The sequence below is a fragment of the Pinus tabuliformis genome, chromosome 8 (assembly GCF_031772625.1).
Source record: "Pinus tabuliformis cultivar Carrire ecotype Pingquan chromosome 8, CPIR1, whole genome shotgun sequence".
In the NCBI taxonomy this organism is placed as follows: Eukaryota; Viridiplantae; Streptophyta; class Pinopsida; order Pinales; family Pinaceae; genus Pinus; species Pinus tabuliformis.
In genome coordinates, this window is record NC_142294.1 from 527,242,112 (window position 1) to 527,255,773 (window position 13,662).

Sequence of the window (13,662 nt, forward strand, 5' to 3'; positions counted from 1 at the left end):
CCCTAACCAGGGGCTGAGATGCTTTCATGCTGCTACGACATCGAACTGCACTACTTCCTCAAATTACACAACGTATCTTACTTATCTTCTTAATCGATCTTACTTATCTTCGCGTAAACAATTATTCTAACTTGCATTCACTTAATCAACACAATTATATACATTTGTGCATCATATAAGTATTAAAAGTGCAATTTATATCCAATGTAACAGATGCATAAAACATGAAATAAATACGCAGAAATGATATGAAACTTCTCTTTATTAATACTTCCAACTGTTACAGATTCGACTCGCCTTGCACACTTAGCTGCAGGGGTCCACGCACTCAACTGCAGAGCCTTCTCCTACTCTACGACCCAAAACTAGACTTTTCTCCTTAGATATGACTCAATTCTTCATCCTTATCGTCATTCTATTTCTTAACTACTTATAGCCTCACTCTATTTATACAATCCCATGGTCCGCGGACCATGGGTAGGTCTCTACAACCGACATTACAATAACAAAATTAAGGGTGGACAACCCTATGACTCTTTTACAAGCTACGCGCTCCGCGCCCACAAAATGCAGAGTCTTTACATCAGAAATACAATCTTTGACCAAAATCTGGGCTCTAAGCCCCAAAACTTCCCCTGGGGGATCCCGCACCCAACATGCCCCCAACACAAACATTGTGAGTCGTCCTCGAGTCACTCTGTCAGTGCGGAGATCTTGGTGTGAAGACCTCCCAACTCTGATTGGATTGTTGCAAGTTTGGCAATGCACTGAGCGGCTGCTTGCTGTACTTCCTCGACGCGCTGTTCAGTGACCGCTGTGGCTAAACTAATGCCCTGAATCGTCTCCTGTGTTGCTTGCAACTGCGTGAGATTTTCTTCATAGGAGGCTGTAATGGTATATGCCTCATCTATCCATTGCTGTAAGCGTGCCTTAAAAACTACTTCCTTATGCAGAGCAACATCCACCTGCTCCTTGAGCGCTTTAGCCTGCTGCATCCTGGCGAGCCTCTGTGTGAGGGAAAATGTCTGCACGGTCCCTTCTACTTCGTCGTATCTTTTTTGTAGATCACGCACCTCCGTTTCTAGGTGCTGTATGTTTGGGTCCCCCTGTAGGGTGGTGAGGACCTCAAACGACTGCTCAAACGACTTTGTGCAGTCTGTCACTGAACTGTTGACTGCTGCCATTGTTGTGGTGATTGTGGTGGCACGTTGTTCCTTAACCTCCGGCGGAGTTGAAGGCTTTTCCCTCAACTTCAGTTTTGCTATCTGAAGGTTCAAATCCAGTTGAACCTTGACCATTTCTTCCTTTGCCTCGCACACCCATGCTGCTAATTTTTGGATGCGTGCCTACACTAGTTCTTCTACTTGGATGGCCAACTTCAGAACCATCTGGCAGGCTTCCTCCACCACCTGCACTATTTGTCTGTTCTGCGCCACTACCTCGTTGTGCTGTAGGCTCAACTGTTCAATGTTGATGAACTGCTCGCTCATTACCTGGAGCGTGTGACCCTCCCTAGCTCGTAGTTCTGAAGTGACTCCATCTTGCAAAATATAGAGTGTCTCCTGAGGGAGCGCAGCCACGTTTAATCCGATTCCCTTCAACCAACTGACCATAGGCCTGTCAGCCTCTTTTTTGTAATGAGTGCTCCATCTGGCAGCACTATTGTGTTAGTCATCCGGGCACGCAACATTTCCTCAGCCGCAGACATGCCTACTGCAAGGTTGGTTGATACAGTTCCAACCTGTGGAGTGCACACTTGCAACTCCTGTCTCTACGTTCGGAGAGCCCCCAACACCATCTGGTGTTGCTCCTCGAACTGCTGGAGGGCCTCCGTGGTGACATCCCTCACCGTCTTTCCAATATCATGGAGATACCCCTCAGTGAGGGTGATCGGGTCGAACGAAGTCTTTGAAGCCTTCGATTTCTTTCGCGGCCCTACCTGCTCTTTAGGGCACGGATGTTTTAGCTATGTGGATGTTGTCTGTGGGTCCACATCACCTTGTTCTATGTTGGTCTTTGGCTCAGGGGAAGGTGACTTCTATCCTTTGCGCACTTCTTCTGTTGCCTTCTGCTGCTCTTCTACCAACTTTGCACTGCTTGGGCATTAACCGTTGCTTCTTCCTTCCTACGTTTTTCTTCCAACTGCGCCATCCGCAGTTTCGCCTCTTCCTTCTTTTGATGCACGACAGACTTCTCTGGTTCCACAACGGAGCTAGTTGGAGGGCACCACTTCGGCGGACATGACTCAAGGACCGCGAAGATGACATCGTTGGTCGCCAAAAAGGTAGCTCGCGCCACTTCTTCGCGGGGTGCTTCGGCATCCTAATGTAGAAATGGTGGAAGTCTGCCTTGAACTCTGCAAAGCTTTGCAAACTATTGTAGACCGTGGGCGATAACCGTGGCTTGCGATTAATCCCCATTCTGATGTTCATCTCCATGAGCACCCATAATATTTTGCTTTCCCTTATCCTTTGTGCATCTCAGGTTGCTCACAATGAAGCACACTTCCATACCTATGGAATATCCTGTGTGATCGTCAGGAATTGGCTATCTTCGGGCAATTCCCATGCCGCCAGTACTATTGACAATAGAAGCCACGCATAGTGAAAAGTTTTTCCCTGCTCCTGTGCCTCGCGACAGTTCTCAAGGAACTATCTGCATAAATAGTTTGCCTAGTTAAACTGGACCCCTTTTGCGCATTGTGCTACTAACGCAACCACCGACACGGGCACCTCATCCGCCTGAAACTTCTGCATCACCTTCCCTGCCAATACTTGCGTTCGACCTTGACCACAGGGTTGTTGATGTTGGAAATGGCGTACACTCGCTTCTTCTTCTCCAGTTTAAATTTCTTCTTCATGGCCTCTGCGATGGCCAAATCATCACTCTTTCCCTCCGAGATGTTTGTTGGGTGCTCCATTCATATGTTTTATGGAAAGATTGGGGTGAGAAAAGCGTCTGACCACTCACTTGTCATGAGGGGAATAGAAGAAGAAAGGCTTCTCAAGCTGCAAGGTACCTCTGCTCGTGCACAACATTTCTCATACATTTCTCATTATGAAGAAGGTACACTTCCATCAAGTTTATTATGCCATGTTAGATTTGGACATTTGAACTATGACAGCCTCCGCTTGTTGAAAAAAAATGGTGTTGCTAGTTTGCCTACAATTACTAGGAAATTTAAGCAATGTGATGCTTGCATTCTAGGAAAGCATAGCAAACAGTCTTTTCATGATTCACATTCAAGAGCACATAGAAAACTTGATTCATTCAGATTTATGTGGTCCAATGCCTATTCCTTCTGCAAATGGAAATAAATATAAGATGACATTTATTGATGACTACACTAGAATGTGTTGGGTTTATTTATTGAAGAACAAATCTGATGCTTTTCAAACATTCAAGAACTTTCATAAATGGATTGAAAATGATGCACAATCTCATATTGGGTCTATTCAAACTGATAATGGAAAAGAATACACATCAAATGAATTTGAAAACTATCTTCGCCATCATGGGATCAAACATCAAAAAACTGTGCCTTATAATCCCCAACCGAATGTTGTAGCTGAAAGAATGAATAGGACAATCTTAAATATGGTATGATCCATGCTCTTCTTCAAAAATGTAAAGATGATGTTTTTGGCTGATGCTGTTCTATGTGCTGCATATATAAATAATAGATGTCCATCTAATGCTATTAGAAACAAGACTCCATATGAAATGTGGTATGGACATGTTCCTTCGGTAAAGCATCTAAGGGTCTTTTAGTCCACCTATTATGCCTTGATACCAAAGGTACATAGAAACAAACTTGGTGCAAGAAGTCGTAAGTGTATCTTCCCGGGGTATTCAAACACCTCCAAAGCATATTGTCTCTATGATGAAGTCAATAAAAAGTTTGTTGTATCTAGAGATGTAATTTTTCTTGGATCATCCAAAACTGACAATGTTGTTGAGCGGCAACTTGATCGCTTGGATAGATTCACAAATGAAAAATCATTTCAAGAATTTGATAATCAGATTCCACATCTTGAAGGGCGATTCCTATACTAGATCAACATGTGGAATCTCCTTATGAAGAACACTCTCCCCCGCATGAAACTCCAAAAATGGATGATGCTTTAAGTGATGTGATTGATAGAATTTGGAGACTCAATCTTGATTCAGTCCCAACTCAATCAACGGAGTAGCCTGGACCATCTGAGAAAGGTCCCCCAAAGTGGCTGACAAAGACAATTGAAAGTGTTCATCCCAATGAGGTTGGAAAGACATGAACTAGAAATTCAAGCCGGCAAAATGGAGGTGATGTAGATGACTCTAATTCACCTGTTGATATGGATGTTTCTTATGATTGTGAATTGAACTTGTCTACAGATTTTGAACCAACTTCCTTTAAAGAAGCTTCTTCTAATGATGAATGGAAAGAAGCGATGCAAAAGGAGTATGATGCCCTCATAAAGAATGGCACTTTGAAGCTGGTTGATCCTCCATTAGGATCCAAACCAATTGGCTGCAAGTGGGTCTACAAGAACAAGTATAAAGTTGATGGCTCACTTGACAAGCACAAAGCTAGGATTGTGGCAAAAGGTTTTGCACAGAAGGAAGGGGTCGATTATGAGGAGACTTTTTCCCCCACAGCAAAATGGGCTACCATCCGGACACTCTTTTCCCTAACAGCTTAGAACGGTTGGAAAGTCCATCAAATGGATGTAAAAACTGCTTTCTTGAATGGAGATCTAAAAGAGAATGTTTTTATGTCCCAGCCTGAAGGATTTGCAGTGAAAGGACATGAACATAAAGTATGCAAACTTGTGAAGTCCTTGTATGGCCTCAAACAAGCACTGCGAGCCTGGTATGAAAAACTAATTGAGCATCTTCTGAAACTCAATTTCAAACATTATGATCTTGATGATGCAACTTTATTTGTCAAGAAAGTTGGCAAAAAAGTTGTATATCTTGTGGTATATGTAGATGATCTTTTGATGATAGGGAACAATGAAAGATACATTGCATCCATAAAGAAGGAATTAGGGAAAAGTTTTGAAATGATTGATTTGAGCTATGTTCATTACTATCTTGGTATTGAAGTAACTCAACATCCAAAGTCCATATTTCTTTCTCAAAAGAAGTACATTGGAGATATGTTGAACATATTTGGCATGACAGAATGCAATCCTCTTACTACTCCAATGGAACAAAACTTAAAGCTGACATCTATTGAAGGAAAAGAATTTGAGGATACAACAAAATATAGACAGCTTGTAGGAAGTCTCAACTACCTAACTACTACCAGACCAGACATTTCGTTTGCTGTTGGAATCCTCTCCAGGTTTATGCAAAAGCCTTGTGAGGGACATTGGTCTGCTGCAAAATGAGTTCTAAGGTACTTGAAGGGAGCTCAAGAATTTAGAATCAATTATACACAGGTGGACAACTTCAACTTGATTGGATACTTTGATTCAGACTTCGATGGAGACAAAGAAACTGGGGTATCTACTTCAGGATATGCTACGAGTCTTGGATCAGGAGCTGTCTCCTGGAGATCACGCAAACAATCAGTTCCAACAGATTCCACAACAGAACCAGAATACGTGGTAGCAACTGAAGCAACAAAAGAAATTGTGTGGCTTAGGAAAATTCTTGAAGATTTACAGGTAAAACAAGTACAATCAACTCCACTCATGATTGACAATACCTCTACAATAAAGTTGGCCAAGAACCCAAAGTTCCATGATTGAACGAAGCACATCTATACCAAATATCATCTGATTTGACATCGTGTTGAGGCCAAAACAATCCATCTCCGTCATTGTTCCACTAATGAAAAAATTGCAGACATCTTCACCAAAGCACTTGGAAGAGAAAAGCTTGAACGATTCAGAATGATGCTTGGACTCACCAACATTCCTTCAGATTAAGGGGGGGAATGTTGACACCTAATCATCAGGATTGGGTGAATAAATATAATTAATGTAAATAAATAATAAGAGATATGAACAGTCATCGGGAGATGAAGTGAACAGTCTCCCTCATGTATATAATAAAGACCAACCTGAAGGAATAATATGAATTGATTTGTTTTGAGGAGTTACTGCCTGGTCTGACACTCCCCTTTACAAGGGAGTTGGGTAATTCTATGAATCAAATGGTTTGTGATGGGGATGGGCTCCTCCAGCCACAAGCACCCATCATGCACCAAGAAGAGCAGCTGCTTGATGACAAAAATAGTCATTGGGGCACGATGGAAATGCGACACCTAGAGCAGGTGTAACAATCCTGCCTTCTCTACACCTCTCAACTATTTGCGCAGCTCCAAATCTATTATCCCAGCCGCCGCGCCTTTCTTTTGGCGCATGAGTTGTACGGTCGCGAGATGCGGGAAATTCTCGTGGTCCACGAGATCCCAATCCTCAAACTTCAGCACGGGCTCCCGTCCCAAGTGCGCTCCTTCAAAAATAATGTTTCTAGTGAGCAATGGAGTCTGCAAAGGGCTCTTGCTCTGGTCTATACCTTTGGGGACCTTTGCTTTACCCTTCTGCGGGGGAACATATGCGGGCAGCCTAGTAAGAGGGTCTGCGCCCTAGGTTTCTTCCATTTCTACATCCTCCTCCTATACCGAGATTTCTTCAAACTCTTCTTCCTCATCAGACTCGAAATTGATAAGCTTCCCCTTTTCTTCCATGGTGAGCTTAGTCCTTAGTGAATTTCTAGGTTATATGCACACTGGTACCATGGCCTACTTGTCTTTCGTGGGTCTCGGCGTGCGCGGTGATTTAGGGATCTCAGTGACTATCCTGGCGCTCTCTGGGGCTTCTACTTCAGTAATTGCCTGCGCAGCTTCCTCAGCGGTCATTGCTCCAATATCCATGGCTTCTTTAGGTGTTTCCATAGTGCGATTCCACAATTCTCTCAACATCTCGGGTAATTGATCAAGCAATAGATTCGCCTTCAGAAGATCGAACGGGTCTCGGTTCATGAATGTCTGAGCGCGCAACACCTTAGTTCTCAAATTTCCAAGTGTTGTTTGCTAGACAACCCTCTGTAATTTATAGCGCCTTTTGAATTTGAATTCGACCATTCCCCCCACATTCAGTCCATTAATGCTCGATTGGTGGCATATTTTCAAGAATCTAGCCCATAAAGTTTGCCTTAAATGCCTGCCGCCCGCTCCATTTGGTCTCAAACCAAGCATCACATCATGAATAGTGACTGTAATGGTCACTTTCCAGCCAACCCGCGCGGCAGCACAACTACCCTCGCGCTGTCGTGGACCCTGTGACACTTCGCTACTGCGCGCAGTCCTGACATTGCGCAGTCCCCAGGCAGAGTAGTTTATAGTCTCGCGCCTCCTTTCAGCTGCCTGGAGCGCTAAGATTGTGCTTCTGTCAGTTAGTCAGATGGCCGAGCCACCTATGTATGGCTTCAAACGACTACCATTTACTCTTCCTGGGAAAGGTTCTCCATTTAACTTTACCAACTGCACCGCGCCACCATCTGTGATCTCCTTAATAACATATGGTCCCAGCCAATGCATTCTAAGCTTCCCTGGGAATTTATCAAACTTACTATCATACAAAAGCACCAAATCATTCACCTTGAATGTGCACAACTTAATATGTCGATCGTGCCATGCATTTTTGCGCTGCTTTTGTACCTGCTGGTGGAATCCAGCCAAAAATCATTCTTCTTCGAGCTCCTCCAACTTTGCGAGCCTCTCCTCCAGGGCTCCGTGATCCATCATACCTGTGAGTGTTGCTATGCGTAGACTAGGTGTTAGTGCTCAAATCTGCCTCAGGCTGAGGAAGGCAAAACTCGAGGCCACATCAAACCACGCTCAGCCTCGTAGCTAGCCCTACGAGGACAGGAGAGGGCTCTCTCCGGGTCTATCTCGGCAGACAAGTTTTCAAAGGGGCTGAGATGACTGATAAGGAATACTGATTTTAGGCTAGTAAATTGATAGAAAGGGTTTTTAATAAATGATTGGGTTTTCTGGGCTGTGTGGGGCAAAGACAGCAAGAGCAGAGATTAAATGAAAAACGCAGATTATCTCCTGAGGCAAGATAAGCATGAAGTTTAACAATTAAATTGAAATTAAAGGGCGTGGAAAGACTGTTTAAGATAGCTGAAAAGGGCATTAAATCAATGAGTCCTTTACAGACAGAAGAAGATACACAAATACTGAACGCTCCTCTAGGGCAGAGCAGTAAACTGGATTCTGGCCTTCTACTTAAAAGCATTCATCTAGAAATGATTATGCAATGAAACAGTAAACATAACAAGGAACGTATGAGACAGAGAAGAAACATATGTCAAATGTCATACCACAGGAATCTCAGGCGCCAGAGCTGTATCTTTTCATTAAAATCTCTGTCAAAACTGTACAATAGAAGCTCTGTTTTTCTCCACGCACACCTCAGAATTCTCCCCTCTCTACAAATGATTTTTAATATATTAAATAAAACTCAGCTAGGAGAAAACAAAACGACCCAAAACAAGGGCACTGTTTCAACTAAAATGATGAAAATAGGAAAGGTCTGCTCTAAAAAGGAGCAGCGTTACATTTGTTTGTTAATAACTAATGGAGAGGCGGCAGCTGTAGCTGAAGACCCTTTAAATTTGTAACTGAAGACCAAAATAGACAGTGCGCTCTGTTGTGGCAAGTATTTCCATTTAAATTTAAACTTTCCGCCTTTGACTGCCACTTGTTTTTCCTTTATTTGCTAACTTATTAACAAAATGCTATTTGAATAAAAACTAATTTTAATAAAAATATTTTTTTATAGATTGCCCGAGCCTCATTTATGTTACCAGCCAACAGCTCCATGTTTATATAGCCTTGCCAGGCCTCTAACATCCCACCACATATCTTAATTAAGCTTTCCCAAACTCCTCGAGCAGCTTCCAAATCCCCTCCAAGCTGATATTCTAACCGAGCCCAGTATGCATGCAAATGCAAGAATTGATCTGTGTAATTCAGATGTGAAGACAAATATTCTGCTGCACGCTGAAATGTTTCTCGAAGTTGAACAACGTAAGATGATTTACTAATTTCATCCATCTTCATAATCCGTCGCCTCAAGCCATCAGCACGAACAAGGAACAAATCCAAATACTCATTAGGATTTGAGAACCCACAATGCAGAGACTGCTCAAACACGGCAGAGAGATCTTCCTCTGAAGCATCAAAGCGTTCCAAAGCAAGCATGTATTTAGCCCAAGTGCTTCAACCCAGGGGCAGTTTCGGACAGCTCTGGCATAAACAGATTTTATAATACTGGGAACCTTCAAATTGCTATCCAAATATTGAGTATAACAGAGCCAGAGATCATTTGCAACTGGAAATTCTGTTATTGCTCTCTCATAAAGAACTTGAACACGAGCTGGATCTCCTGAGGATTCTTCAAAGTTGATATAGGACAGGTAATTTTGAAAAAGTTCAGTATCCGCCTGCTTTCCTCTAGCCACCTTTTCTTCATAACTAGCACGCGCATTGTACATTTGTAGAGCCTTTTTATAAGCTGATATCACATTGGAAGGAAGTCCAGCTAAATGATCTATGTCATTCCCAATCACAACTCCCTGCTGCTCTTCCCAAAATTTGTAATCTTGAAGCATTGAATCAATGTCTTTCAATGGTATTGAAAGTTTTCGCCGAAATAGGTTACGGATTCGATCAACCTGTTTATCTTTTACCTCTTTGCTATTTTCTTCCATTGCGATGAGTAAAGCTTGCTTGAATTCTCTATATGCTGCCCACAATTTCTGAAACGATTCTTTTCAATAATTCTTTTCAATGATTCTTCCAAGGCACGATTTCTTTGCTGGAGCTCATCCTCTCGGCGCTTCAATTCAGAACTTCTTAGCTCTATCGTCGATCAGATTGAAATGACAGAGAATGAAAAACAATTCTCTCTTCAACCAAGGCTTGTTTCCTAACATTAATAACACCACAATCATGCTAAAATCTACTGAGCAACCTTTAGAAGCCTACTTGCAAGTCGATGGAGCCGATTTGATAAGAAACTGGGCGCAAGACAAAAATTTTCTGGGCTCTGTCACTGTATGGGTAGCGCGCCTACCCAGTGCGTAGCGCACCTCTGTGTGCGTAGCGCCTGTGTATTTTTACACTGGCCAGTGAGGCCCAGTGCGTAGCGCCCACCTGAGTGCGTAGTGCACACCTCCAATGCATAGCGCACACCTCTTTTGGCAATTCTTGAACTATTGGCTGCAACCAAAGTGAATGTATACAACAAAGCAACTTGAAGAGAGGAAGCAACATCCATGATAAGCGAGAAACCATAGGATGAGAAGAACCAACATCAAAAGTGAATGCAGAACCATTTTGAGAGGTGGAGACTGAAGCCTTTTACTACCACTCCTTTTAAGGGCTCTCTCAAAAAGGGTGACTCTGTGGAAAATATGCCACATTAGTTCATTCTCTGGTGTATTTGGGCCTCTAATTAAAAGATTCACCAAACCCAAGATATCTTGCAACTCTTTTTTAATCCACTGTTTTTTTAAAGGTTCAAGTAACCAAGCTAAAATGCTTTGCTGTTGCTCACTCCCAGCAGCTGAAGCCATCACAAGAAATGTTTCTCCAACTCACTAATTCGTTCTTTCACTGGATGCAAATGAATTGACGATTGTGGAAATATATTATGTATGATAGATTTTGATCTTCGATCTGGAACCCTTTTTGCAATATTTGAAGCATTGATGTTTCTTTTCAACTTTATTTTGCATTGCCTCTGATTACTGATAATGTTTTTTCTGTTTGTGCTTTTGCAGGGATAGGAGCTGCAGAAGCTGCGGCCATTTGAAGAGCTGGAGAATTTTGAAACATTTTGACAAATTACATATTCTAAAAAACACATTTACTGATTTCTTCTTCAAAACAGGGTTTTGAAGAAGAATCAATCTCACATTATTAACGATGACATTCCTGAAAAACTTACTGCGTTATTTCACACTTCTGCAGACAAAACCCTGAACTCAAGACATAAAATGACTCATCTGATCAAAATGGCATTTAATGACTACCAGTGACGGGAAATGAACCTTGGTGAATTTGACAGCAGTGGGCTGACAAGACAGAGTCTAACACTAGGCATGATTTATTCCATAGGCATTACGGCTTCCACTCCATAGACAAGCCTAAAAGGTGTCTGTCCCGTCAGTTTCTTGCATGTCATCCTATAAACCCATAATACTGCTGGTACGCGCAGGTCCCAATCACTTCGTTGCACATTGCATACCTTGTTCAGCGCGTTGCATACCTTGTTGAATGATTATGAGCATAAAATCTTCTACGTGATTACTCTTCCTGCATAATTTTTTCCCAACATTAAGAGCCATCTACGAGCCCCCCCCCCAACACATGCTTATTGACCATGTATTTCAACGTGGAGTACATGTGCATCCGCGCAGGTTGGGGCTCTTTTCTGTATGCTTGCATCCTCCTGGCCAGATGTGCGCGTGGATCATCCCGTTCATTGTACTTGTCTGTCAGTCGCACCCTAGGCTTCCCAAATCATGTGCACATCATTCTCCTACATTCGCGCCAGTTGTCAAAGCTCCCTTTGTGCATACCCCACCATCTCGCAGGCGTAGCGCGCAGTACCTAGTCCAAGGCCTGGAATCGTTGCTTTTTCGAAACTTCTCTTTCAAATTTATCCAAGAAGGTATCTACCTCACTTAAACCATCATAAGTAGGTAGGTATCTTACTTCTATCAATACGCAGTGCAATGACCTTGTCATCATATTACAACTCAGTGTAGTTACCTCATGTAACCGATTCTGCCATTGCTCTATTTCTTCATCAGAATCTGAAGTACAAGAGCTTTCGCGCTCCCATGCAATCCATCCATCCGCAGTGGGATTTACCCAGTCTTGGTATCGCTTTTTTATCTTGTAGATGCAGTCCAAATCATCATCACTTTCATAGTTGCACACTGGCTTTGTATAGCATGATCCTTCAGCAGGGTCCAGGGGTACAACTACGCGTAGTGATTTCTTTTCAAAAATCATTTTCCACTAATTACCCCGTTCATGTCAGTGGCCCAGTCAATTCCTAAGAGCGCATGATAGGGATTGCTATCATCAAAAATCTCTATCACTTCAAAATCTGCCGGTGCGCTTGCTCCCTCAATATCCACAGTTATTCCCTGCAATCGCCTCGTGGGTATGATTTTCTGCTAGTTCGCCATTCGTAGTTGAATTGGAGACCACTATAACGTAGGTCTCTCCATTCGTTCCCATGTATGCTTCGACATAACATTCACATCCGATCCTAAATCTAGAATGACTTGATCCATATCATATTATCCGATCTGCATGGTTGACCTCATTTCCCGTCCTGTTCTTGTCTTATGCTTTCTGATCTTCTGGACTACGTGCGGCTCTCCTAGCACGGTCCTAACGCATCTATTAATGAGTTCTTATAATCCTTTTACAGCCTTACTGTCACGCAGTAACTTCATACATGTTTCCAAGAATGTTGTGAGCATAGATGGGTCCATTTCCGGCTCTGGTCTATCTTTGCTTCCTGAAGTGGAGGCATCAGCGAAGCTCTTCTTAGCTTCCATGAAGGTTTCCCGAGTGCGCTCCAAATCAAACTCCGCTTCTTTCGTTAGAGCTTTGCGAACCCAAGTACTATCTTCTAGCTGTTTGCCTTTGTCATCTCCCATCGCGATTCCACTTCGGAGCACAATGTTCACATTCGGATCTTCCTCGCGCAGCTCAGACCTCATCATTTGCAGGTTTTGAGTCGGGGGAGGCAGTAGCGCTCCTTTGTCGCATATCCTAGGTATCAACGTAGGAAAATCTTCTGTCTAATGATCAAACAAGGTGTAATACAAACACGAAGGGCGCATTGGATTCGTGCAATCACAGGCATAATGTCTTGGCCCTCTGCAATTATAGCATATCAACTGTCTGCGACCTCTTCCAGGTCCTCCTCCGCCTTGGCCTCGTCCGCACCCCTGAAATCCTGTTTGCGACATTCCTGCATTCTGGTCAAGGGGTTGCATTTCGGCTTGAACTCTGTAGGTGGGAGTTCTATCCATCATCAACTCATAGCTTCTACAAGTGCGCTCATTGTGTCCCACCGACCTACAAAAGTTGCATAAAAACTGTTGTGAATTTTGCGTATACTTCTGTAACAAGTGGCAGTTGTCCGTGGCATGTTTTCCAGCTATTTGACAAAATGCACACCACAAAGCAGGCATTACGCTAGGTCCTACTTGCACTTCCAGCCTTAAAGGCATCGGTCCTCCTCTTGCGAGGTAATTTGTGAAAACCGGGCAGTGGTCCTTGTCATGACCCTGACCCTTGCATTTTACGCACCATACCTCTTTGCGCACTTCTGGTTGAGCTGTCCTGTCCTGTTTTAGACTCTGCATCTCAAGGCATAAATTCTTTAACTGCACGTGGATCTGCTGAACTCATAAGTTAGGATCCTGCATTGGGGTCTCATGCAGCCTTATGGCAATCTCTAGGGCTTCTGCCTGTGTTGTTATCTTCTGCTACGATAATGCACTCCTTAAATGTGGCATTAGCGAAGCTACAAACCACTCGCGATGCTGTCCATCCGTCAGATTCATATTAGCTTTGCGAATCGTACATTTCAGCCTTTGATCTAGATCCCAAGGACTCTCACC

General features: G+C 43.1%; 1 protein-coding gene across 1 annotated transcript; it reads right to left on the reverse strand.

The window, feature by feature from the left end:
• Window positions 1-8,731: 8,731 nt before the first annotated feature.
• On the reverse strand, window positions 8,732-9,717 carry LOC149236476 (uncharacterized). Its single transcript, XM_089368922.1, has 2 exons — window positions 9,279-9,717; window positions 8,732-9,177 (listed from the first exon to the last, which is right to left on the reverse strand). Exons 1-2 carry the CDS (start codon window positions 9,715-9,717, stop codon window positions 8,732-8,734), a joined length of 885 nt encoding a protein of 294 aa, XP_089225048.1.
• Window positions 9,718-13,662: the final 3,945 nt, after the last annotated feature.